Here is a 27,137-nt window from a genome sequence, read left to right as displayed (position 1 = left end):
GTATAAATATGGCAGTGTTACAAATATATCTTAACCCGTCACAGAGCCAGAGTGCCAGGGTGGCCGTTGCCACTTGGAGTCACCATAGCAGGCCATGGCCTACCTGCAGTGCAATTCTGCCAATTTGCAGAGCTCTTAACCCTGAGTACATTAAAGCTTTTGGAATTACTTTTTTAATTTGCAAACTAAGATTTTTTTATAACTCTCAAACATATGAGTTCGTGTAAACTCTGCTAGTAATACATACTGTATTGTAAGCTGGTTAGGAAGAACAAATAGTGCCCCTAGCTAAGTACAGACAAATAAATCTAGATGAAGTTTAGATAAACCAATGTCAGAGAAGCAGTCCATAAATTAACAGTCTTGAATTTGGGATTGATTTTTCAGCTGGATTTTTTTTCCTCCCCTACAGTGAAGTCTTTTTGTTAGCACATATATGCAAACTAACTGATCTTAATGAAGCCATTTTGTTCACAGACTTACACACAAAATTAAAGCCACCTTTCCAGGTCATTAGATGTGGAGGGTAAATAACAATATAATTTATTTGAGCTCCACCCTCTAGAATTAAATTCAGATTTTTCTATATTTTTTCTTACAAGACAGATCCTACAGAGCTAGGACGAACAACTCAGTGATTTCTTGTGAGTCTTATGTTTAAGTTTTTGGCAATTCAAAGATGTCAGATAAAATGTGTGACCTGAATGTGTACATCCATAATATTTATCTCAAGCAATGAAGTTTCCTTGCACCATGAGACTCTCAGGGAAATTAAAAGGGGCTAATGAGGCTTAAGTATAGATTAGTCTTAATGTTTCTGCGTTTTTAATAAGAACAGGGAATTGAAGATGTTCTTTCCTCACGGGCTAAGGGTAGGAATTCTTCATAAAACAGCATGGCAGTGCAAGAGAGAGCTATCAGGGCTCCCAAGGGCACTAAAAGGCCTTCACATCCTAGACCAGCCTCCTCCACCCCTGCCCATACCCCAAGGTCCAGTTTCAGCCCAACCCAAGGCCATCAGATCTTCTGTCCTCACTGAAGGGCAATGGGACATCAACCCAATCCTTAGGGAGCAGCCCTGGCTGCAACCTGGCAGTGACATTTTGCTTGTCCTGGTTTATATCAGGCTAAAAATACTCAGCCAATTCCTCATGGAGATCATACCATCTGCAAGCCCATTAGTGGAGGTGCCACCTGGTCCCACACAGCAGGAGCCTTTCACAAGTCTCATGTCTCCTGCTGGCAGAGCTAGGGCTCCACAGTGTGCTAAGCAATAAGGTTGGCACCACTAGGCTGGAGCTAAGGTCCAACCATCACGTTAGAAGGGAATTTTGGAGAGACGCATGCCTTGGTGGTTTATGGGTGTCTGTTCTTCAGCGCTGCAGATGCTCTCCAGCCCCATGATGCCACGCACCAGGCATGGCTGATCAGCACACCCCCAGCCCCAGCTGGCCCTCATCAGGACAAGGCCTACACACCACTGCCAGGAGGGATGGGACAGGGGTCAGCTGCATGAGATCCACCACTAGTGCATGAGCCTGGATCACAGCTGTGTGCTGGAGATGTCAGGGTGCAGACAGTGCTGCGCCCAGGAAAGGGCATTTGTTCTCCATAATCCAACTCAGAAACATCACCCGATCTTCCTTCGTAATTTCCAGTTCCCTCTTTGTAGTGTGTGCTGGGAGCAATAAGACTTCATTAGTCCAAAATAATTTGTGGACTAGGCCTCCTTAATGGACCACAAAACTTTCATTAATATTAGTTTGGAAGCAGAAAAGAAAAATGAGTGAGAGCCCAGTTCTTGCATACATGGCATATGAAGTGATGTCTCAGTGACACTATTTAACCCTACAGCATAGCAGTAGTCTCTGGCTTGACTTGCTCAGTTTGCAGCAATGCTTTGCTATGTCCTGATATCAGTGAGGCTGGAAGAGACGAGGGACTCCCCCTGCCTGGGACAGCTTGCTGATGCCTGTGCTTGCCTGTATGTCTTTCTCACAGCTTGCTCAGATGCAGTTCTGTGCTCTCTCATGTCTGGACAGGCTTAGCTGGAAAACTAAGTCTCTTAGCGACAGGCTATACTTTTTTCTTTCTGTAATATGTCGACAAATGAAATGGCCGATACAAGCAAGTGGTGGTCTGAAACATACAGTAAATATTGCTGGCTCTACGCTATTTAAGCTCCTTCACGTGCACTAACAGCCTTCTAACCGCGGGGCTGCAATGGTTAGATGTGCTCACCAGGGGGCTGTCGTGCTCCGGGTGAACGCAAAGTACCAGGCTGCAAATGCAGACCTAATTCCATTGCATTAAGTAGCCCCAGCCCCAGCGTTTGTGTTTACTCCTTTGTAAAGGAAAACACACGCGGAAAAAAAAAAAAAAAAAATGTATTATAACATTGCCTAAAAATGTTCTTCCAGCAGTTGGCCAAAGAACATATTCTGACAACTATGTGTTCAGACACAGCTTTAGCGTCTCCTCCAGCTAATTCCACACAAATTCCTATCAGAGTAATATTTAATTCACTAAGCAGAATATCAGGAGAGCTGAACTTTTCACAATCATTTTAACTACATGAAAAATCTGCCTTCAGAGCTGTTTACACTGCCACCACTTTCCCCACAGTGGTGATCCACTAATCTTCCCAATGCCAAGGTAAGATTATTTGTGTAATTATTTCACTTTTTACCTTTCACTGTGGAGTTCTTGCAAAATTTAAGAAGCTGCATGGCATACCCTGAGAACAGAGGTCTCACCATGGGTCTCAAGCGATTTTGGCAGGGCAACAGTTTTAGTGTAAGTGTTTATATCAACCATTTCAACTCCTAAACATTCCCAGCCAGCACTACAGGCAACAACCATGCTGACACACGAGCTGAACAGCTGGACTTAAAATTCCTTCTCATGTAGTGCACGGAGCCAGGCCATTTGAAGTCAAATGAAATGGAGGAACATTTGAAACAGAAGAACATTAGCACCAAAGGTATGCCTCTTTGGAAATGAGTTTCGGGATTTCCATCAGTACCACAAAAGACAGAAGGAAGCTGACCAGGAAGGATTTGTCCAGTGACATACCAGGGCATTTCTAACCATTTCAGAGAGACCTGCAGAGCAACCCATGTCTGGGCTGGAGGACTTCTGCATTGCATTTTCAGTCATGGGTTCTCCACCATCTTCATTTATTCTTCTTTTCTGTCTTCTCTCTCTAGGGTCTGAAATTTTGTTGTCTTTTCATATCACAGTTTCTTTGCTCTGAAAAATGACTGTGCTGTTGGATTGATATTTCTGTCTAAGGTAAAATGTGACAGTGACTCGTATCTCACAAAGATATACCCTTGCCAGCAGTAATTTGGGCACTCTTATGTTTTTGAAGGTACAGTTATAACTGGCACAAAGCTTTTCTGTTCCTTGAAAAGCCTTGGTTAATATTTTGTGATGGAAGTTTGCAACTGGGAGTAAAAAACGTACACATTGCTGATTCACAAAAACACTGCAGCTCCAAGGACAAGAGCTGGGTGAGGTTCAGGCTGTGGGAAGCTGCTCTTCAAAGCCAGAGAGCAGCCTGCTCCTCTCTGCAGGCATTTGTGGAGCAGCAGAACTGGCCAGCGTGCTCACTGACCCTCCCCATGATCCCTCCTATGGGTTTCTCAGCACCTGGCTACGCTCATTTTTAGGAGCCAGAGCTGCCCCCAAACCACAGAGCTGACACCACGAGCATCCCACTGGAGCCTGATGGAAGCTCTGCCACCCTGTGCTGTTTCAGGATAAGGCAGAAGCTGCCCCTTCCACATATGTTCAGGATTGAACGTTTCTGAACAAATAAAAAATAAATATATAAATAAATAAATACATAAATAAATAAATACATAAATAAATAAAAACATAATTAAGCAGATGCAAAATGTTCAGGAAGGCTGTTACCAAATTTTCAGGAATTGACACCCTTTGAAAAACAGTATGAGCCTCTAGCAAATGTACACCACTGACTCAGAAAAAAAAAAAAAAAAAAAGGAAAAAAAAACTTTTTGGACAAATGATAAGCTATCATCTTGAAGGAATAAAAGCGTAAAGATTCATATACAAGGTTTAGCACTTTCTTCTGGTTTCTTATCTCATGAAGGGCTTGATGTAAACAGGCTGTTCCTGTGAAGTTAATCCTTTATCTAAAATGCTACCACATGAACACCACTTTTTTGCTCTTGTTTTAAGTTCCCATGAAACCAACAGCCAACTGTCTTGGAGAAATAGAGTCTTCAGCAGAGCTTTAACCTGTGTTGACAGCCACCTTTCCGGAAAAGCCGATTACTCACATAGCTGCTTTCCTGTCTCTCTCTACTGCTGCTTTCCATTCCAGAAGCAGCTGTAAATGTATCAACTGTTGCCTGTGGAAATGCTATACACAGGTGATATAGTATAAACTCACTTTAGGATAGAATAAAGCTTGTGGATTGATATTGTATAAACTTACTTTAGGATAGAATAGAACTTGTGATTAAAAGTTAGCAAGGACAAAGTAAACAACATCTTGTTATCCATAGACCTTCTGTTACGTTTAAGCATTTTGTTATTTGAAAACACCCCATTATCCGTTAACACTCAGTCAGGCTGAGACTTGAGATAACTTGAGTCAACTGTCTGTTATGTCCTGTTAACTGAGACATCCTGTTATCCGCTGACCCCCAGTTAAACCGAAAGACAACTCAGCATTTTTACAGCCTGGAAAACAACTGATTAAGAAAGTGCATTACGAGGAAGACCTACGGCCTTCCTCCCAAAGACCACTGCCCACATCCTGGAGACCCTGGCCCACAATTCTTGGAAGGCTTTGCGCAAGCGCAAGGACGGATAAGCTAATTAGCATACGAAGCGAGGGTAGGCGGGGTTAGGTAATGAATATGTATAGGTGCTAATTGAATATTCATTGTTTCGCTGTATAAATACGAGATAGTTTGTCACTTCAAACATGCACGATAGGCGGAAGGATCCCCCGTGCATCCAGCGCTGCAATAAAAAATATACCACTTAAGGAAATTCGGCTTTGATCTTTAAATCACAGGGAAAACTATTTATTGGAAAGCACATGCAGCATATACTGTTACTGTGAATTTTGAGACACTAGGCAGGTTACTTTGTTCAGTCTCCTCCTCTAGAGATGCAAATTCTTCTCTAATAAGATGCTTGTGTTGATTTTAATTTTAGAGCCCGTCCATGATGAGGATTTACCTGTGTTTAATGGTGCTCCAGGCATGCACAGACAGGAGAACAGGGAGCAGCAGTGGTCCAGGACAGGAACAGAGGGTGCTGTTGGATGGTGCACCTGCTGACTTGATGGTGAACCCCAGACTGGCTTTTCAGTACGTGTTCACCTCTCTGGACCCTACCACTGCGAGCAAACCAAACTTCAAAGACCACACGGCATGGCATCCCAACCATCTGGACTACGTGCAACTCGTAGCTCTTGACATGCTCCTTCAGCTGGGGCAAATCCTGAGTTTTCATGAAGAGTTTGTTACAATGAGCACGGTTCGTATTAAACGGCTGTCTATTAACAGAGTTTGTGCAGCTCTGAAAGTGGTTTTAGATCTTCATTCTGCTACATCAAACAATGTTACAGCAAGCAAACCAAGGCGCGAACTAGGAGTCTTTGAACTGGAGCTAAGATCTGTCAGACAACAGTTAAATGCCCTTTCTCAAGGCTTACTGAAAATGGAGGAAACGTTAAGAAGCATTCATGCAATGGTGAAGAACAGACCAGTCCTGAAAAATGCGAACATCAGAGGGTTTGTTGAACTATGGAAGTCACAGAGAGAAACCAAGACCAATTTTCTGTTACCTGGCTTACTAAGACAAGATACCATTCAGACAGCAAACAGTAGAGTCCAGGGTTTTGGGTGCACCCAAACCCAGAGTCCTGGTTTTGGGTGCAGGATGATCTTCTCAGGATGATTCTGAGCAAGGATTCTCCCATATGAGACGACGCACAGAGAGATGATTGTCTTATTTTTGCCCGCCTGCCAAATAAAGCAGTTCCTGCTTGGGAACTGTTCTTTTGCCAACTTTATCTTCTGCACACATAAATAAGCGGCTGCAGCTAAGAATATGAGTCTTTATTATTCATGTTTAGATACAACTTTTCAGGACTGAAATGGCAATCATTTCCTCTGCACCAGCCTGCCATTTTCCCAATCAAGCCTTCTTTCTGTGGTGCTTTTTCTGAAACCTTTTTAAAGCCCTCAGTTAAAAATGAATGCATAAATAAAAACCTGACAGAAATACCAGGCACAGGGGCAAAAAAAGCTGTCTCAAAAACCACCATACTACAGGGAGAGGTGGAAGAGGAGGGACAAAAGGCAATGCCAACCAGAGGGGATGGGCAGGCTCTGGGTCCCATGGCAGGGTGCTGGGAGAGTACAGAGTTTCAGAGTATCTGGGGCTGACCACGTCCCATCCTCACACCAGAATGACCAGAACCACCAGGCAGAAACATCCTTTCTTACCCACTTGCCATGCTCATTTTAAAGCATTTTAAAGGCAGGAGGTGAAGTTCTACTCAGAAGCTGTGCCGCCCAGCTGAAGGACTGGAGATGTCCTGGCAACAGCATCCCCAGTGTGACCACGTGCTGACTGCCATACCCTAGGAAAAGCTCTCTCAAAAGATCTGAATGGAAATGCTGAAACCCCAAGGTGATGTGGTTTTCTTTTTAAAGGAAAAGAATTGTATTAAGAGCAAATAAAAAGTTAAGACTTTCACCCTGAAGGTCATTTCCAAAAACGCTGTCAAATCTGAGATGCTGGGCAGCAAAGCATGATGCACAACTCATGGCATCTGTCTGTAGAAGAGGATTTGTCCATTCTGTCCACCACCAAATGAATAACAGCTTGTGATTTCTTCTCATTTTGGTAGCAATGCTCTTCCAGTACTGCATTTTTTATTACTACTTGTGCAAGGACACATTTCCTGTGACCAAAGGTAGGCGTGCCAACAGACCTGCTCACGCTTCTTTTTGCATTTGTTGCCTTCTTCACTCTCACATCAACGTAATGGGGAAATTCTTCACTGCTGTGTAAAGGTAATGACTGAAACCCACAAGCCCCTAACTGATACCAGAAGCAAAAGAAGCAAAAAGCCTCACTCTGTTGCTACAGTAAGAATTAACATTTAAAGCAGAGGAAGGAAATGCCACCATTTAAAATACTTAAAGGAAAAAAAGAAGGCTATTTCTCCTGTGTTGCTGGAATTCAGTGTTACCATCTAGTGGGCCCTCGTTTTATCTTCATCTTCACAGCAACCTTGGCTTTGTTTACTCCTGGTGCACAAATCCTATGCCAGTGATCCATCCACTGCAGGTCAAACAGTACTTAATGTACTGATGGCAATCTTGGTTTTCTGCAGGTGTGAAGTTGCCTAACATTGGGTGTGGGGGATATACTATACAACACCATAAAATACTATAAAATTTAAACTACGGCAGCTGAAACATATGATAAACAAATGCATTTATTTCTTCAATTCAGTGTTGCCATCCCACAGCGAGAGCGGCAGAGTCCATGAAATTTGTCCTTCAGTGAAAGGGATGCTTCAGCCAAAGGTGATGAGGCTCTTCCTTCTGACTTTGAGTGAGTGTGAATGGGGCCCTCAGTCTGAAACAGAGAATCAGCTTTGAAAAGATGCATAAGGATTTTGTTTGAATGAGGGTATATCGCTTGAAAAGACAGCTGTGTTCTGACACGGCAGCCAAATTATGCAGAGTGTGGACCGTGTAAAAAAGGTTATCTTTTGTTAATGAGCCTGTTAGTGCAAACAGCGCTTGTAGCAGACAGTTAATTTTAGCTTGAATTTTCTATTTCTGAAACAGAGCAATAAAATGCCTCTGTTGTTCCAAAATCTGCATTTGATAAGGATTGTTTATCTGGCTCATGGAAAACAGCTTACCAGGAATGCAAAAATGCACATTTTGTCTTTTTCAAACATGGGTGCTTGCTTTTATGCCGGTGATTTTATTTTTTTTTTCTTCTAGTGCTGTTTTTCCACTAAAACAAAATTAACTCTTTACAAGTATACATTTTGTAATTCCAGTGCTATGACTGAACTGAATAGACATTTCCTGTCTATCTCAAATGGTGTATTTGTTATCCTTTCTGACTGGTACTGGCACCCAGTGGAAGTTTGATGATACTGAGCATACCTGGCAGAGAACAGTCATCTTTCACTGCCAAGTCAGCCTGCAGCATAAAAAGGCCCAAAGGAGAGAAGATGATTACTAACTGTGCTCCACCACCCCAGACATTTTGGGTATGATACCAATTGTGACATGGCTTTGGAAAAGATGAGAAAATTAGAGATTATTTTTTTTTGCCTGCTTTTGTTTTTTTCCTCTGTATTCTCTTTTCTTCTTGAAGTTTGCTTTGCAAGTAGCACGTATAAATTCATCTCTCTTGTTCAGTTGCATTACAGCTGAAAGGACATACACACACACATTAAAAGGGGTTTCCCTTTTAATTCTGCACCAAAAATCTATACTGGCATGTGCTGGAGATTTGCAGCACTGTGACTCCACGGCATAAAACTGACAAAAAATGTCTCAACCTCAAAACCAGAGTAAGGCAAGAGGAACACCACGTGAGTAGGACAATAGCTAGGGAAGGAGGTTTAGGAGATGAGGACATGATCAGAGGGAAGCTCCTTTGTTCCTGGTTTATCATGGTCATAAAAAACTCTTACAGCAACAGTACCAATCTTGCCTATTTAAAATAGGCAAGAAGATGGTCAGTAATCATCTTCTCGGAGTAGATAAGAATTATTCCTGCAGCATTACCAGATGCTTACCAGAAGGTTAAGTGAGCGCTGCAGGGTGAGCAAGCACACTTGTGCCTCAGAGTGCTGCCATGCTCAAAGCTATGTGCAGCTCTGCAGGATGGGTATTGCCCATCAGCACATGACGGTAATTTTGGGAGTCAGGTTACCACTGATTAGTGTCATTTCTTTATTGCCTGACAGGCAAGCAAACCCCAGGCACAACAGCACTGCTCTTCACACTCTGAGGAACATCACCAATTAGGAATGGCATCCTGAACTCATGTTAACATTGCCAGCAACCTACATCTGTCATCACCGTGTGTGTGAGGAAGGGGGACCAAGCCGAGGAGCGTTTCAGCACCCCATGAGGAATGCCGTGTTCCTTTATTTGCGTCTCCAGATCTTATTCTCGTTCAGCTTCCCAGACATTCATGTTTTTGCTTGTTGCCTTTATGAAACACATCATGTTTGGCAGTAACTGGCCACAGGCAGCCCTGCCAAGTCCCCAGAAGCTTGCCTCCTACATCTGGTTACAGTTCAAAGACGATTTTTTTTTTCCTCTGAAGTGCCTTCCTAAATCAACAAACTGCTTCAGACTCCACGTCTAGTCTGCATGTCATCTGTGCTAGTAAATAGGAGGCCTCTGGACATATCTCAAGGTGTTTAATGAGCATTGCAGTATAGTTTACAAAGACCACAAACAACTAATTAGCTCTATTATTTAAAATGGGAAAAGGCTTGCTAAATCTGGTTTGGCGAAAGGTTTTCTAACATGATGGATTTTGTACCACTTGTGCCCTGAAAGCACTACTGTTAGTACATTGCTAGGTTCTTCCTTGCTAGGAGTCAGGGCTAAATGATGGGCTAATTTGGAGTTCCTAGACTCTGACTCTAACAGAAGAAAGGATTCACAGTAAGACAGTATCTTCAGTGCTCAGGGGGAATCATCAAAATGATGTCACAGTATCCTTTCCACTCTTGGGGAGCTTCCACCCCCCAACATGCTTAGCACTAGGTATCTCCATTCATATAAAATTTTCAAGAAATACCACAGGGATTTGATAGAAAAGAAATTAACCTAGAATTACAGGACATAATGCTCATAATCCGTCTTTTGGCATAGCATTGAGCAGGGAAGTTAAGGGTAAGCCTTTGACCAGATGTCTACTCTTCTCCCACCAGATCCTTAGGGTAAGTCTCCAGCTTACAGAAAAGTATCACAATGCTTCTGTACCACAGGCATTGCTGTTTCATTAGTGTAGTGGGTAATAGCCTGTGTGGCTCTGAAGACTTTGAAAAAGGAGGAGTTCGGGAGGACAAAGAGTTGTTACAAAGGATGTAATTTGAAATATCTAAATGAAATTAAAGGAAATCATATGCTGAAAAATAAATGAATGATGCCATTTTGTCAGGACACAAAGCAGAGTGGATGAAGCAATTACAAAACCAAGAAAAATCTCACCATCTGTAAGAATGAGACAAGATAATTTTAATTAATTATTTGTAATTTTATTTAACTTCAAAAGATCCATTACTGATTCTTCTCTTCAGGACTTGGTGAGCTGGCTGCAAAGGTATGTGTTTTGTTTCTGTACTACAGGAATAAACTCCTATCACATGAAACCTCTTACTCATATTGGAAGCTTTTTCCTCTTGTCTTGCTTTCAAAGGAGATGGCTAACAATAAAAAATAGAAATATACTGGATAGACAATCTGCTACTTATTTTCCTTTCATCAGTTGGTGAAAAATTTGCAAAAACTACATAGAACACAAAAAAAAAAAAAAAAAAAAAAAAAACTTTAATTGTTTCACTGAGACAGATGCATACTGCTAAATATAGATTTTAGAGAACTGTTGGTTTCTAAGTTCATAGGATTCATTTCCACTGCTTCTCAGTGGCTCTTTCTCATCCCCCATGTCATTGTCTTTCATTTGTGCAAAATAGGCAGGAGAAGCTTTGCATTCATAGTGCCTGTCAAGAGACTTGAGGTGGATCAACATATGAAGAGCATAGGCAAGAACCAGCAGCAGAATCAGTGACATAACCAATCCCATCAGTATTGCTGGAGAGAAAAAAGATGCACAATCTTTTGCATAGGCAAAATGTCCTTCTTGAATGTTAAAGCCTTGAATCTACAAAGGGAACAGAAGAGCTCATGTTAAACAAAGTATTTGTTGTGCTGCTTACAAACAATTTTATGAATTTGCTCTGGTGCCAGTACGAACTTTTAATTTAATATCATCATGTTACAAAATTGTATCGAGCTGTGCTAGCTGGAGTTAATGCTCGGAGTTTATCCAGGTCAGTCTTCCAGAAAACGCCAGTTATTCTAATCCCCCTCACTCTGCTGCCCAAAGGATTTGCAGTTTTTATTTTAAACAAAACCTTCTATGATCTCTCTTGATAGCCCAGTCACATTTAATTGTAAGCATGGTACCGTACCTTTCTAGTTTACTGTGCATTTCCAGCATCATTTGTGAAGAATCTCCAAGCTCTCTGTTTCAAACTGCACCAACTTCAATGCACCAAACAAGGTATGCTCAATTGCCTACCCTAATATTAGATTTTTATCATCGGATTCGAGTGTGTGGCACATGGCAGTGAAACAACAAAATTACATGAAGTTGCATTTAACTACAGACAATACCACTAAGTTTTATTTGGGGCTTCAGTCCTAACATGAAGTTCACCAGTTCACACTCAAAGATAGTCTCCTTTGCTAAAGTGGGTCCACAAGCATTTATCAACTGGGGAGAAAAAGGGGGTCAACTTTCTCACCCAGTCACCTTTTTCAGCTATTTACCAACACAGGTCCCACATCTCTGCATTTATTTACTTACATACTTATTTGGCTTTTCCTTTATTAAAAGGATTTTCTTCCAGCCTAAGTTTTTGCTTTTTTATTTTCTTGTCCCTGAAGGAGATAAATAAATTGGGGTCTATGGATGTTACAAAAGATCCTTCTTCACAGACCTCAGAGTCTGGTGTGAAATAGTCAGCTCTGGGCAATGAAACATGCCTAACAAGGGTGAGCTAGAGAAGGACACAGTTCAGTCAGGGATATCAGACAGTCTGAGGTGGGAACCATCCCCTAAAACTTAGGCGTCTAAAAGCAAGACATCCTAGCCCAGTCATCTGGGGCTCAGTTATTACTAAATATCAAAATACAGGCATTTTCAGATCATGATTAATCTCATCCTAAAATAAGGACTTAAGATGAGTCAGAGGAATTATCCACTGGCTTTAGAGGCAGACTGAGGTGACTGTAACCAGGGCAAAAGGTTAAAATACCCAGTCTTCAAAAGTTGAGTGAGATGAATCCCATACTTGGTGGCTGATGCTGCTGTTGATGTCAGGTTTTAAGAGCCCAGCTCAGAGACATCTAATGTTGACAGTTAAATTCACTTCCCTCACGAAAGAGAAACCCCTGCAAGAAACTATGGAAAATCTATATAGCCCTACAGCTCCTTTGACAGGAGTACAACCACAATAATTTAAATTTTCATTTCTATTCAATTTCCATTTGATGTTCTATGGAGATCCCATAAACTGTACATGGGAGGTCACTATACCTCATAGGCACTTAATTGCAAAATTTCCCATCAGTCTACCTATGGGATCCATTTGGCTTAATTCCACCTTACCTGGAAATCAATAAAAGTGACTTCCCAAAGCTTTGAAACATCATTTGCAGAGCTGGGTATCAGGAGTGCATCATATCTCTGCAAGCTGCTCACATGTTCACAGTGGAAGGAGTAACTCGCCGGTGCATATATTCTTGTTGCATTAAATGTCGCCAGTACGGAGTGGTTGTAAAGAAGCTGCAGTCTGTGTAAGCTGAACCAGTTCTGAACAGACAGCTCGTAATAGCTGGTTGTTAGTAAGAATCTGAAAATATTGTATGGGAAGAAAGATGAGTAAGATCAAAAGTCTAGGAGTTGGCACCATTAAGTTCACATGTCAATCTTAGAAGACACTTCCTCAAGACTTCAGTGATCACTTTGCAACATGACCCAAAGTCCACGAGTAAACAGAGTAAGTTTTATTGATGTCAGTGAGAATTTGCTCCTGAACACTTAAAGTGTGAAATGTGTTGCTCATGCCAAGTATACTAAACTGTTCGTATGGAAAACTTCACTTTTGTTACCTACATTGCAGCACATTTATTGGTCTCTGTATATTATAATTTCACACAGTCCCAGAGCAGACTACTGGCATCACAGAGAGCACTGTCGGTTACAATACATACCCCTAAATGCTTGTGTGGCCTAAACTTTAAGTATAACACACTAAGTTGGAATGAGCAGATGAGGTGTGGAAGACTGAAGGCTATAGTGATACGATCCAACACACACTCGGCTTATGCTTCAGTCTTGGTAATACATAAACCACATAATAACACAAAATTATTTATCAGGAAATACTGTTTTCTTCAATCACTGAGAAGCATACTTAAATTAGGTCATAGTTTTATGCCTGTGCAGACCATACTATCAACTTTTTCAACAAAATTCCCCCCAAAAAAAAGTTTAACTAACTAGCAAGAGTTAGCAAAAATCTCAGACATGGGAAGATTCTACTCAAATGAGATGATCTGAACTTTTCTCATGAGTAGAAAATCCAACATAGAAGAAGAAAAGCCTTAATAAAATGGAATAGCCAAGCAAATGGCAGCCTGCAAGTGTCTTGGTTATACCACAGAATCATAGAAAGGTTTGAGTTGACAGGGACCATGAAAGACAATCTAGTTCCTACCCTGCTTCCTTGGGCAGGAACACCTCCCACTAGATCAACATACCATATAATCAACAGTTCTACCAGGTTATTTTTGCTTATATAAACTCTCCCCCCAAAATTACACAAGCAACTGCATAACAATAGATACTAACACATGATTACCTAACATTTTGCTTTAGCACATAACTTACCTAATAACAAGTCCCTTTAGATTGCCAATGTCTCCAAACTTCAGAGAAAGCCTGGGTCAAAAAGCAAGTAATGTCAGGCTAGATAAAAACTTCAGAAGTCTTAAGAGAAAAAATAGCACAAATGATTGAGTCATACATAAAACCTTCTACTCGGTATACCTTTAAAGTCAGTACCAAAAAAAAAAAAGAAAAAATTTTGAATGAGGCCTAGACTATCCAGAAACAACAGAACTGAAAGATCAATTTTTGACATACATCCCACTGTTTCCAACCTTCGTTGATAATTGGTTTTATTTGATCTCTGTGCTCCTTCTCAAGTCAACAAGGCTAATCTATAATACAATCTCTTAATCGTGTATCACCAGTGTATGTCATTAAAAAGAGCTACACATAATCCTCCTCTTTTTAGGTACTAGAGCATAACAAATCCATATGTTTTTTGAGTTCAAACTTGTGCATCAATAGAGAAATAAAAATGCACTGGCTGTGAGGCAGCTCTACAAAGCTTATGTACAGTCAATATGGGCATCTTAAGTTTACTTAAGTGAAAGGCACTAGCAGGTTCGCTGTAAATTAGGACATGAAGCTCCACATGCATTCTCCAACAACTCTTTAACGATCTCAGGAGTTAATGCACCATAGCACGGTGTAGATGGAACACAGTGAAACCATGCAGCTTCTGAAAGACTTTTTGAACCTAATGCTAAAGAATAAACAAAACAAAACAAATAGATAGATGTATGATTTCATACAACATGTAGATGTCTTCTGCACATTCCATACACTGAATCTAGACCATCCCTTGTTTTATTACAAAGGGAAATCAGGGACTGAGGATAGCAATATCACAGATGAGGATTAGACACAGGAAAACGCATAGCTGCCTGATCCATAACTTGGTGCTTAAAATAAATAAACAAATAAATAAATGAAAAGAAATCCTGTGGGCTGGTTTACTATATTTACATGGCAAATGCATATGCATTTGGGGCCATGTCCTGGCTCCAGCTACTCTGCATTGATCAGACAGTATAAAGCAGCTTGGAAGCTAATCTAAAGCCACAACAGAGGATTGTCTTAACAAAGAAGGCTGGAGATGAGAGAAGTTTAAGAGACTTTTCTGGGGTGAGAAAAACAGGGCAATTCATCATGTGAGCACTCAGCCAGATAATCCACTGCCTAAGTTGCTAAGCCACTATCCATCATATTTGAGAAGCTGTGGCAGTCCAGTGAAGTTCTCACCGACTGGAAAAGGAGAAATATAACCTCTATTTTTAAAAAAGGGAGAGAAGGAGACAAGGGTAACTACAGGTCAGCCAGTCACCTCTGTGCCCAGTAAGATCATGGAGCAGACCCTCCTGGAAACCATGCTAAGGCACAAGGAAAATAAGGAGGTGACTGGTGACAGCCAACAGGGCTTTGCTACGGGGAGATGATGCCTGACAAACCTGGTGGCCTGCTATGATGGGGTTACAGCAATGGGGGATGGGGGAAAAGCAGCTGATGTCATCTACCTGGACTTCTGTATAGCATTTGACACTCTCTCAATGATATCCTTGTCTCTAAACATGGATTTGACAGGTGGGCCACACGGTGGATAAGGAATTGACTGGATGGTCACACTGCGTTGCAGTCAGTGGCTCAATGTCCAGGTGCAGATCAGTGTTCCTCAGGGGACAGTACTGGGACTGGTGCTGTTCAACATTCAAAGAGCTGAGGTCACTAAGACTCATGTTTTCTCTAGGTATCCCAAATAAATCAAGCATAGAACATGTAAGAAAGCATCACCATTGTGAAGGTGTAGCAATTTCCTCTCTCTGCAGAACAGAGGCGGAAAGGCTCAGTAGTCACAGTATTTCTCTTGACATAGGCAAAAAAATTCTAACCTCAGCTTCAAACAAAGCACCGAGGTCCTGCCTGCCTTTAGCACCTGTGTCCCTATTTTGAGACTACTAAAAGAACATGAAAGAAAGAATGATAAGGTCAGATGTGACAGATAAAATCACTCCGGACTCACAGATTTTGAGATCAAACATCAGACATGTTTTTTACACGGATAGAAGGCATGCCAAGGGCATCCTGTAAAGTTCTGTTTCCTGATTCTTCCTGTAGCTTTTCTTAATGTATGGTGTGTTCTACAAATTCCCAAATATCTTCCAATACATTGCATCAAGCAAGAACATTGCAAGAACAGCATTGTGGTGGGTTGACCACAGCCAGCAGCTAAGCCCCACAGAGCCACTCTCACCCACTGCCCATCTCCACTTCAGTGGGACAGGAGAGGATACAAAGAGAGAAAGCTTGTTTGTTAGGACAGAGCTCCATAAATGAAGGACAGAAGGCTGAAAATTGTTCAGCAACCACCAAAACATAAGTCAACACTGTTTTAGCAACAAGTCCAAAACAGAGCACTATACACTGTGAAGAAAATTCAGCAAATGCCAAGTTAGGTGTTCACTGCCTAATTTTTAGACTACCAGAATGGAACCAGCAACCTGGTATAAGATGTGGAGCCAAACTGTATAGTACGTGGAGGAAGAAAATTTTTAGGGTACACTACAAAGGAGATAAAAAAGAACCTGCTTTTCTAGTATGGCCATGGGATTGGAGGATTTAGGATCTAGTTAGGTTTAACATATATTCTCACTCACATTAGGCAGGAGCAAGGCATTGAACTGTTAGTGCTGAAGTAATGCATGACAGACTGGGATGCAGATTCCAGGTTTTTTGGAGACCCTTCAGGTCACACATAAAACTCTAGTGAATTCACCTTTCAGATTCAGCAACTCACAAATCATATCATGGGACCCGGGGCTACCCAATTCTGTCTCCAAATACGTGGGTCCAAAAGTATATAACCCATGCCGCCATGCTGCCTGCAATGTCAGGCCACTGTAGGAAGGAGCTTGCCCCTGAGGTACCAGGGCTCGACACCAGATATTACAAGGCTTGTTCCTTCAGTATTTATTTACTAGACTTGTTATCTGGTACTAGTTTCACTAGCATCTTACATCGCATTGTCTTCACTGCAGTTTGAATCTCCAACATCCACTGTTGCATGGACACCAAATGTCTTCTCAGTCAAATCCAGCTGCGTGTGGTTTTCAAACTTAATCATGATCCTCTTGGCCCAGAAGAGAATGCAGGGTGTGCCGTTAACCGTGACGTTGAGAGGGCTGTGGTGGCTGGGGGTGAACGGCCTCCAGGATGCTCTTTCTAGCTGTTCTTTCCTGCTCAAGTTGTAGCTGACAACCTGATGGGCCGCACACAAAAAAAGTATCAAAAGATGGGCATTTCAGTAGTTACTCTCCATCCTACCACAATAAGTAAGGTCAGCACTTGCAAAGCACCTTTGGAGCAAGTTTTCAGCTGCAGCAGTACTGAACTGAGGGAGCAGAGAGGTCTCTAACAAACCCCTTCCTACCCTGGGACTGGCAGCGCACCATGCAGACCTGTAGCTCCAGCATGACCACCCAGAGAGCCAATGTAAGTTAGATTTGTTCTTCTAGTTGCTCTAGCACAGAATCACTGGGGAAAAGGACATTTTTGGCATGCTCCCGTCTCACCCCAGCACACACAAAGCTGCCCAATATCAGAAGTTGAAGCAATGATAGAATCACAAGCTGCTCACCACAGCAGAATGCCCTGTAGGCCAGCTGCAGTTCATAAGACTGAATCCTGGGAACTACAGGTTCCACGTCCTCTCTGGACATCAGAAAAAATACTATTCATTTTGAGCCAAAGAAAGACAATTTGGTTGTGAGGCAGTGTAATTTGTGACTGTGAGTTAGGACTCAGAAATGCTTTCAAAAGGTAAGAGTAATTTTCATATTTGAAACTAAGATTTCCAGACACCAACTCTTTGCCAGCTGTACATAGGTCCTAGCTGAATATAATAATTCATGTAACATCTGCATGGCTGTTTTGCAAGCTATATCATTGAGCAAATTCAAATCATATATGAACAAGAGAGGTGTTCTGTGTTTCAGTCATAAACACCATCTTATCAGGCTCCAGAAGGGACACAGTTAAGCCCCAAAGCTTTGTCTTAGCTTAAAGAGAGATGTTTTTTTTTTGTTGTTAAGATTAGCAAATCATGTCTCCCAGCTCAGGCCCTGAAAGACCCTTTTGATACTTGACCTTACATATGGCACAAGACTGCTTTAGGAATTAAAATGAGTAAGTACTCACAGCAACAAGCAGAAAGCAAGGTAAGAATGAAAGAGATTTTATCAACCAAGTATTTACATTAGGCTGTATAACTGCAGGGTTTTTGACAGGGAAGCCTCTGCCTCAGTTTTTAACAAAACCTACAAGCTGGACTCAGGAGTAACTCCCACCCAATTTAAACAAACACCAGTTTTGACTCAGATATTCTTTTAGTAACAAGTAATATAAGCAAAATACTGGCTACTGCAGCCAAATGGAGTTGCACAAAATACAGGCAGCATGATTTGATTCTTTTAACATGACCCTGTGCCTGAACCCAGTGCCAATCAGCACAAGAGGTGGCAGTAGAAGTCCTACCTCATGTCTCAGAAAAGCAGAAGATATATTGTAATGCATGTTATGAATCAGTACCACAATGATTCAGAGAATTTTGTTGCCTATTTCTTGTAAATAACAGATTAATTCAATAGTATAAATTTAAAAGATTGCAATATATTATGACAAATATATATATACTTTAGAGATTACAGATAGAGTTCTTTCTGTAATTACCTGTGTAACTGCTACTTGATTTACGATAAATTTTGGCTTCACACCACCATCATAGCGTCGACCTGCAGATGAAAGTGTTTTATGAGCCTATGAAGAAAACATTCAATAATTCATACAAGCATAATTTTGCGTGTTCTGATGCAAATAGATAGCAGCCATGCACAAAATATGTTTTTCAGAATAACTGATTTTGTTTTAGGAAATATTCGGCTTGATGTAAATATTGCCTTCAAAATATCCATCTTCCAGTTTAGTTTACCTTTATCATATAACAAGGTTCCTCTTATTTTCATTGAATATCTTACCATCTTTACAGAGAATTTCTTTCCCTGAACCGAACAGAGATGGAAACCTCTGACAAATAAACTCATGGACTGCCTGGTTGCCAGGAGAGTGAAGATTCACAGGTGAGAAATCACTTCACAGACACTCTTATAGCTCCATCCTTTAAACATTTAACTTTTTTCATTTGTTTACCAAAAAAAATAAAAATAAAAATAAAAATAAATAAATAAATAAATAAGAGTGAATCCTTCCTTCCCTATTTTCACTATGTCTCAGACTCAGTCAGTACATGATTATTTCAAACAGGCAAATCCCTTAAAGGTTATCTGTTAAACATGGATATGCTTTGACAAAACATTTGACAACAGTCACTAATACCAACAGAAGCAACAGCTGGGAATGAAAAAATTGTAGTAACAGAGACAGTATCCAGGTATTCAGCCCACTGAAAGCCTTACCAGTACTCTGCAGAGTATCTTGGTCTGAAAACACACGTGAACTGGAAGAGAAGAGAAAAATATTTGTTTTACAGAATCTGGATTTGAAGTCTGCAGCAAGATTATTAGTAAGAGCTCCTGTTGCTCAATCAATGTTCAATCAATAAAACACTCAAAATGTAACTCAGATCCCTGGCTGGTTAATGTCACAGGAACAGGACAAGACAATCCTGAAGACAGTATACGCAGGCTAAAAATACCTCATTTTCAGAGGTTCCTGATGTGGATTTTCCTCTCAGGCATTCCCATGTCCTTACTGTATCAACCGAAGGCTTCATGATTCCTCTTGTACACTTCCACAACCACCAGAGGGCTGTGCCTGCTCCCAGAGACCACAGGCAGCAGCACCTACCTACCTGCACTGTCTGGTAGATGGAGAGCAGCCTTCCAGATGCTTTGGATGAGAGGAACTGAAACACTTCCAGCCCAAAAGCAGGGTGCACCAGGATAACACTGCACGCACCCCAGGCCCTGCTGAGGATCAAGAGCAGCACATCCAACTGCTCCAGGACAGAAAAAATGTATCAGGCTAGCACGCCTTGAGCCTGGACATATGGACATCTAAAGACGGCTCCTGAAGGGCTCCAAACAATCTCAAATCCCATGGAAGTCAACATGCAAGGCAGGGAGCAAGTGAGGCACGTATCAGGTGACAATTATCAGGCTCACAAAATTTACAGCCTTTGATTTTCTTTCTTTGGTATAGTTCAGAAAGACATCTTAAGCTGATGTAAGTAAGATCTGCTTTCCTGAACTGGAGAATCAAGTCCAGCAAATTTACTCACATCACCAAGGGGGGCTCTCCATTAGGACCAGGCTCCACTTTTTGAGTCACAGGTAACACCTTGACAACCCCTCCTGCCCCCTCCACACCACAGCAGCTTCCTGAGGACCTGCAGCTCTTTACTGTGGATTGATCTGCCTATCTCATGCAGCATGTCCACTCTCACACCCACCACCAGCACCCCCAGCAGGTGGGCACACTGGCCAGCAGCCCTCCCACACTCACAGCCCAGTATATCCCTGAAGGAGCTTTGCATGTGCTGGCCTCCCCCTGCATGCAGTGCCTCCAGGCCACGAGGGATGGCAGAGAGGCAAGAGGAGAGGACTTTCCTCATAGCCACTTCACATGGGAATGTGCTTCTCTGTTCTTTTCTTGCTTTCTTACCAGCTTTCAAACCCATTAAAATACTTGAAATGATGCGTGCAAAGACCAGAATATGGGAGGGCTTCAAGCAGGAGAGACACCAACCTAACTGCCACCACAGCATCCCTAATGGCAGGCAGGTGTGAGAGCATCATATCGCCACCAGAAGAGAAACGTAGAGCAGCCTAAAGCCTGCCCTGCTTGCTGTCATGCCCAAGCAGCTCTGGCAGTAAGGGAATTAGATCCCATTGAACCTGACTTGCCTGAAACCCATGGGAATTTTACCAATTTCAGCAAAGCCCAGATTTCTCACACAGTATCTTGTTTGTGCTCATGGTTCAGAAGGGCAGGAGCCTCTTTCTTCTGAGCAGCACCTCTCCAGGGAGAACATCTTTTCACAGGCATATTCTGTGCTGCCAATAATAGATCTGCCGTTGTCCCCTGCAAGCTCTTCAAACCCACAAGGCAAAAGAGACAAAAGTGAGTGGAGTCCATGTCCCAGTTTGTCACTTTGTCACCAAACACCAGGTCTGATGAGCAGCGTGGCTCCAGAGCACCAGGCAGGCTGCTCAGCCTCTTCAGCAACCAAGGCAATAAAACAGAAGACAGTCTCCAGAGAAAACGTGACAGAGTACGAAAAGACAGCTAAGCTCCACAGCCCCCACACCAGTGACTTTAATCTGAGCTGAAAGAACCTTGACAAGATCTCACGTTCAAAAGGAAGTTCAATATAGACGATACTGTTTAAAATCAACCTGGCAGTTTTAATTACACACAGTGAGCCCAACTCCTCCCTCAGCCAAGAGTGTTTAAAGCCCAGGGACTTCAGGGAGGCTGTGCACTTCCAAGTGCCACAGTCTCCTCACCACAGTCTTGGAGCCAGGGCTTGGCACTGAGCTGAGGCCTTGCAGCAGCTCACAGGTCCCACAGCCCTCAAAGATACATGGGAATGACTCCCATTTTGACAGGTACCTTAAAAAGGGCTGGTTGGATCCACTACAGTTCTCTTATCTGCCTGCCCATGACCTAGCCATGAGCCCCTTTTTTTTTTAACCCACTGCTTCACAAGGAACGAGCAGGAGCAGAGGCCTTGTGCTGTGCTCACCCAAGCAGAGCAATGAAGAGTATAATCCCAGAGCAAACTTGGAAACTGTAACTGCAGCAGGATCCCACTGAGATGCATAAAGACCTGGCATTTCTCACCTTTTCTTACCTAAGGCTCGCTATAGCCCAAGCTCCACCAGAATGCCGCCATCAGAACACGCAGCAGACTTCTGCCATGGAGAACTGGCTGTCACAAGAGATGACTGCAACAGACCAGATTTTGTTCTCTTGCCCAGGCAAAGCTCTCTCTTAAGTTCCTTAGTGATTAAGAACATGGTCTTTGCTATTTGAACCCATCAAAGTTTTCTTTTCTAGTCTGTCATGACAGATTGTGCCTTCAGGACAGAGAAGGCAGCAGCTCATCTGGGCATTTTTTCTTGACAATAACTATAAAAATGAGGCACAACAAAAAGGACTTAATGTGAATTATTTTGTTATAAAAACTTAAGTTATATTTAGTTACATCTATATATATTTAATTATCCTTAGTTATACAGTTATCTTTCCTGCACATGCTTAGTTAAAAGCTCAAGGCCCATTATTTCGTTTTGGAAATTGCCATGCTGAGGCATGCAGACTACGATGAGAGGAGACAGGTGAAATTGCATAATCCATTTCACTTTGTTATTTGACTTGAAAGGTTCTTCTGCCACTCTGGAAAGAGGAAGGGTTGTTTTTGGTTTTTGAATGTCGATTAAAAAAATAAATGTTACTTAGCTCCCATCTGGGATGATGCTAACACCGTGGTCATGCTGAATAGGTTCACCTTGAGGAATACTAAATGATAAGCAACTTCAAGCCTTCGGGAGAGCATGCAATGAATATAAGAGGTATAATAATTGCAAAAACCTTTGTGGGGTTATACTCTGGACAGAATAGTTACAAACACTCCACACAGACCATGAGGCTCAGGTGAGGAGCCTGTGACAATACAGTTTGACTCCTTTACTTCACATGCAGTACACCACAGCAATGAACAGCCATGATGCTCCTCAACAAATGCCAAGTTTTCTTATCTCAGCATGAAGCTACTCAAATATAGATGAATGTGCACAGCTAATGAAATATTCATGCTTTTATGAGGAATGCAGTGGAGACAGTGACCCAGGAACCACTGCTAAGTACCACGGTATGACAAATACTGTCAGCCACATGGCACACATCTGGGAGGCCTGCAGAAGCATACAAGTGAAGAACCTCCACCTAGGAGGCACTAGTTTAGGCAGAAGTACTCCTGTTTATTACCCCATTTATCAGCAATGCCAGCTGTCTCCTTACCACATGAAACCCCCTCAGAGAAAGGACTTAGCCATCAAGTCAATGCTTGCAGAGTTTGTTTGCCCTGGTACAGCCCAACCACTATGGCACAGGCAGTGTATCAGTGGCACAAGGGAAGAATTACCTCCTTGTCTCTGAACAGCCACACACTGATGTTGATTTTATCAGGTCTATCAACTGCCTTTGACACTTACATCCCTGAGGTGTCACAGAAGCGTGTCATCTGTGACAGAATGGGTGGCCTTCAATAACCACCCTGCTGTCAAATAAGCAGCCTTTCCAACCAAAGGCGAGCTGGAGAACTGACAGGTGACCTCTGGTAGCTAGGCACTTTTGCCCTCTGATGAAGCATGCTGCATAGGATAAAAGCATTGAAAAATAAAAAAAAAATAATAATAAATAAATAAATAAATAAATAGGAAGAGAATGATACAACAAAAATATGTATTCCCTGGTATACATAGAAATGTTAACTACGTTAATGGGAGACAGGACACTAGCACTAGCTAGCCCTAGCTAGAGCTTTCTTCTCCACTGCCTGCAAAACTATCAGCAAAGAGTGGCTGCAAATCAGTAAGAGAAAATCATTTTTAGCAAACCCAAATATAGGCTAGACTTTTAAATGTGCAATATTTTTTGGCCACTCTATGCTATAGCAACTTCAACTTCAGCCACATGCATAGTGTATGCTTTGATGACTGAAATATTTCTTTACCAGTTCGTAGGTAACTATTCCAGATCCACTCAGACATGCATGCTGTATGTTGAATTTACCATTCCAAGTATGTCAGGAACCCATATGAAATTGGCTTAGCCCTAATACAAAGCACTGGGATGACTAATCACTATGTAAAACCCAATTAAACAAGATTATAAGTATAAAGAAGTGTAAATTCCCTCTTATCAGATAACATTATCCATCTACATAAGATAACAAAGTCTAATTTGTTTATCTGAAAAAGTTCATATAGACTCCAGCCCTTGAAGAGTAGTCTTTTGGCCACTGAAGAGAGCCAAATGAATAAAGCTGGCACTCAACTGTAACCAAGTGTGCAAGCCATATAGGTAGTTTTCATGCCATCAGTTAAATAATTTGAGGGAAGCGAGATTCATAGCCGCCTTTTACTCTTCATATTGCTGCTCCCACAAAGTGCATCAGATGGTAAAACCTACTCTACCATAGTATTTACTCCAGAAATATCACTGTCCAATATTAATACTGTCCAATATTAATACTGTCCAGCTGCAGACCACCTCACTGACTGCTGAGCTAGTTTCAATAATTTATGAAGTATTTAGTTGGAGAACAATGGAAGATTGTAGGGACATTGGTCATAAGTAATTTCTCTGAAGTCATTAAACTAGAAATGCAAGTCTGAGAGATCAGATTCAGGAAAAAATCTAGTTCCTTCTAAGAAACGTTCTTAACAAAAAATGTTATTGAATTTAAAATGTGTCTTTTAAAGTTATATCATTAATAAACATCTACAAGGCTCGTGTCTCTTTATAGCATTTAAGTATTCTAATTTTGGTATCCTCATCTCTGATGGGATGCAGTCAGACAGATTGGCATAATTATTTTATAATGTACTGTGTATTGTGGTTTGATCTATGTCTGAACAGAATCAGAACTGACAAGACACTCATTTGTTTTTAATATAAATAACGAAATTGAGCTCACAGAAATTCTAGCAGTTTACAGGTATGATCTCACCTCCACTGAATGCAAAGGCTAAATTCCCATTCAATTCAATGGCATCAGGACCACAACTGCATTTCTTACTTTTTATTAGAATAAAGTTCATGTAATGTTTCATTGCTTTGTTTCACTCAAATCTTCATCTGATTGCAGAAAAGTGCAGTTATTATAAGGCACTAACAAATCTGCAAACTGGCAGAGGAGAGTGCCAAGTAATCTATTTAAATGAAAACATATTGCAGCACTTATTGGTCACTGACTACCATCTCTCGTAATACAAGCTTAAGCAAATCACCACATGTCCTTCTTGCCTTAAATGCACAGATTTTATTGCCAGCTGTGATCTTCATCAGCATATTTGATCCTTGTGTTATTAGTGACTTTGGAGCATCATTCTACTAATACAGTTTAGACTATTTTCACTTTTACAGTGCTTGCCTTTAGAAAATCCTCTTGCTCTTGCTCTGATTCAGGCTTCCTATTTATATTTCACTAAAGAAAGAAATGTCATTAAAAAACAATGATGAATGCAAATCTCTAGTAATTTCATAATTTTAAGATTTTTTTTTTTTGCAATTTTGAATTCACATTTTGAATACCCATTCTACACAAGTAGAATATTTTAGCACCTATGTTTCTTGGAGTACTTTTCACACCTTTGCTGTTACTTTATTTATAACTCTGTTTTTATGTAGACCAGGGAAAGTCAGAGTGAGAGAATCATTAAAATGTAATGTAACACAGATGCTCAGAAAACGTCAGTTTTTAAACCATTTTTACTGTTGTATATAAAATTGTTTTAGAGTCACATTTTTATGCAGCATAGGCTCCAGAATAAATTCTGTATTAGTCCCATGTGTTTTCAAACCTGGAAGGAAAATTAAAACCATGCCCTTCCAAACAGTCTGAACTGCAGACAAATCTGCTCCCACACAACGCAAATAAATGACAGTGCTTAACACACGCACTCAACTTCACCAGCACAGCTAATCGACCAGCACTCACCTGCCATCTGCCACCACAGACACCGAGAGCCCGCCACATAGGAGGAGCAGCAAGAAGCTGACCGCCGCGTTTCTTTCCATGGGGATGAGAGCCGGTGCCTCCACACCAAGCACATCTGCTCCTCTGTGCTCGGGGGGGAGCAGGGCAGCCCCGCACGCCCTGGCTGAGTGATGGACTGCAGATGCAACCAATGGCAGGCAGCATCTGCCACTCCATCGCCGCACTGGTACCCACGGGAGAAAGTCTTGGTGTGCTCGGATTTATTCACGCCGGCTGCCGGCGCCAACCGCGGGCACGTTCCACATCCCTGTGCATGGAGGGTTGGTAGTCTGGGGGGAAATTGTATCAGGATGTGGCGTGTCTGCTCCAGGAAAGCAAAAACAGGTGGTCTCTCCAAACTCTGAAATTACACTGAGGCTGGACCGGAGAGCGTTTGTTACCTGTTAATCAAACCTAGCCCTAAAGAAAGGTGAAGGCTGTGTTTCCAAACAGCTCTGAAATTTCCCAGCCTGCATGATAAGCTGAAAAAGGATTACATGTATATTAAAGAAGTCCTGTAATACCTTTATTATAGCATAGTACCCCCATTTCACAGATACAAAAGCAGACATAGACAGCTCAGCAGCTAAACTCTCAGAACCGATTTCCTTTCCTTAGCTTTGACTCGGTTTGTGCATGTTCAGATTTCTGGCTCAGTTGTTTTTACACTTACAGATAACGTGAAGCAGGACCACAGTTGTTCAGTGTCCACAGAATTTCAGCGCCTCAATTTTGGGATTGCCAGGTTAGGTGCCAGGGTCCGCAGGCAGCAGTAGGAGCACGGCAGGTTGGTTCTGGGCGCTGGTTCAGGTTGCCTTGGCAAGGATACGTGGGTTGGAGGTGTGGGTACCTCTGTCCTAGACCCTCTGCTCTAGTCAGCCTCTTCAAAATGGACTTCTGACTTACCTGTGCTGGCTAAGAAGAGGGTAAGGAACAAAAAGTGATACCTCAAACCCTACGGCCTACGTGCTATCTCCACCAGCCGGCATGATCACCGAGTAAGACCTACTTCACTGATTACGAGCTCCTGGCTATTGCATTCCAGATACAAGATTAAGATAGGAGCTTTAGCGCCGTAACTATTCAAAAGGATTTACCATCTTAATTTCTCTTTCAGTGATACAGAGAGTATTCATTAATCTTAAAAATCTCTCAACAGCTTGTCCTCAGTAGTGCTGCTTCTATCCAATTTAAGGATGAACCCGGATACTTATGTGAGAATCCCAGCTTGAAAAATGAGATGGAGCACAGCAAAAAAAAACTAGTACCAGCTGAAAATATTATTTATTTATTTTTTCTGTGAAACATCATAAATGTATGATGATAAATGTAAACTAATTTCACTGATATAGAGACATGGCTCAGAAATTTAGGAAATCCTGGAAGGAGGCAAAAGTGCCACACATCTTTCTAAAAACTTGTGAGCCAGTAACATCACTGACATACTATTTTTTTAGTAATCCTGATCTATATTTCCTTCTAAATAAGTTAAAAATAAATAAGGCACAGAGAGTCTTCCTCATTCTGCCTTGAGATTTAACATGTGCTGCTAATGGGAGCACAAACTAAGAAAGGAAAAGGCAGAAATCCAAACCGTTTATGGCACGTATGAACAAGTGTCGTGTCCTCTGGG

At 41.7% G+C, this 27,137-nt stretch overlaps 1 protein-coding gene across 2 annotated transcripts; it reads right to left on the bottom strand.

Moving 5' to 3' along the window:
- Positions 1-10,202: 10,202 nt before the first annotated feature.
- Positions 10,203-26,659, bottom strand: LOC311427521 (V-type proton ATPase subunit S1-like protein). Of its 2 annotated transcripts, none has more exons than XM_084504964.1 (7): positions 25,466-26,659; positions 19,194-19,234; positions 18,451-18,537; positions 16,740-16,981; positions 13,729-13,779; positions 12,445-12,688; positions 10,203-10,932 (listed from the first exon to the last, which is right to left on the bottom strand). In XM_084504964.1, the coding sequence occupies exons 1-7, from the start codon at positions 25,578-25,580 to the stop codon at positions 10,630-10,632; spliced, it is 1,083 nt and encodes a 360-aa protein (XP_084361090.1). In that variant the 5' UTR covers positions 25,581-26,659; the 3' UTR covers positions 10,203-10,629. The 2 variants fall into 2 exon arrangements, with proteins under 2 accessions (XP_084361090.1, XP_084361091.1); XM_084504965.1 differs by having other exon boundaries at positions 18,451-18,512.
- Between the last annotated feature and the right edge of the window lie 478 nt (positions 26,660-27,137).

The sequence above is a fragment of the Aythya ferina genome, assembly GCF_964211825.1.
Source record: "Aythya ferina genome assembly, chromosome: Z".
Classification (NCBI taxonomy): domain Eukaryota; kingdom Metazoa; phylum Chordata; class Aves; order Anseriformes; family Anatidae; genus Aythya; species Aythya ferina.
Note: the sequence above shows the minus strand (reverse complement) of the source record. Positions and strands in the feature narration are given on the sequence as shown.

Excerpts from the sequence above, each read along its gene's own strand:
- LOC311427521 (XM_084504964.1), bottom strand. The coding sequence starts at position 25,580 with ATGTGCTTGGTGTGGAGGCACCGGCTCTCATCCCCATGGAAAGAAACG. Across the intron at positions 19,235-25,465 it reads TCTGTGGTGGCAGATGGCAG|TTCACGTGTGTTTTCAGACC; the intron begins GTGAGTGCTGGT and ends CTTCTCTTCCAG. Across the intron at positions 12,689-13,728 it reads CTAAAGGGACTTGTTATTAG|ATTCTTACTAACAACCAGCT; the intron begins GTAAGTTATGTG and ends CAATATTTTCAG.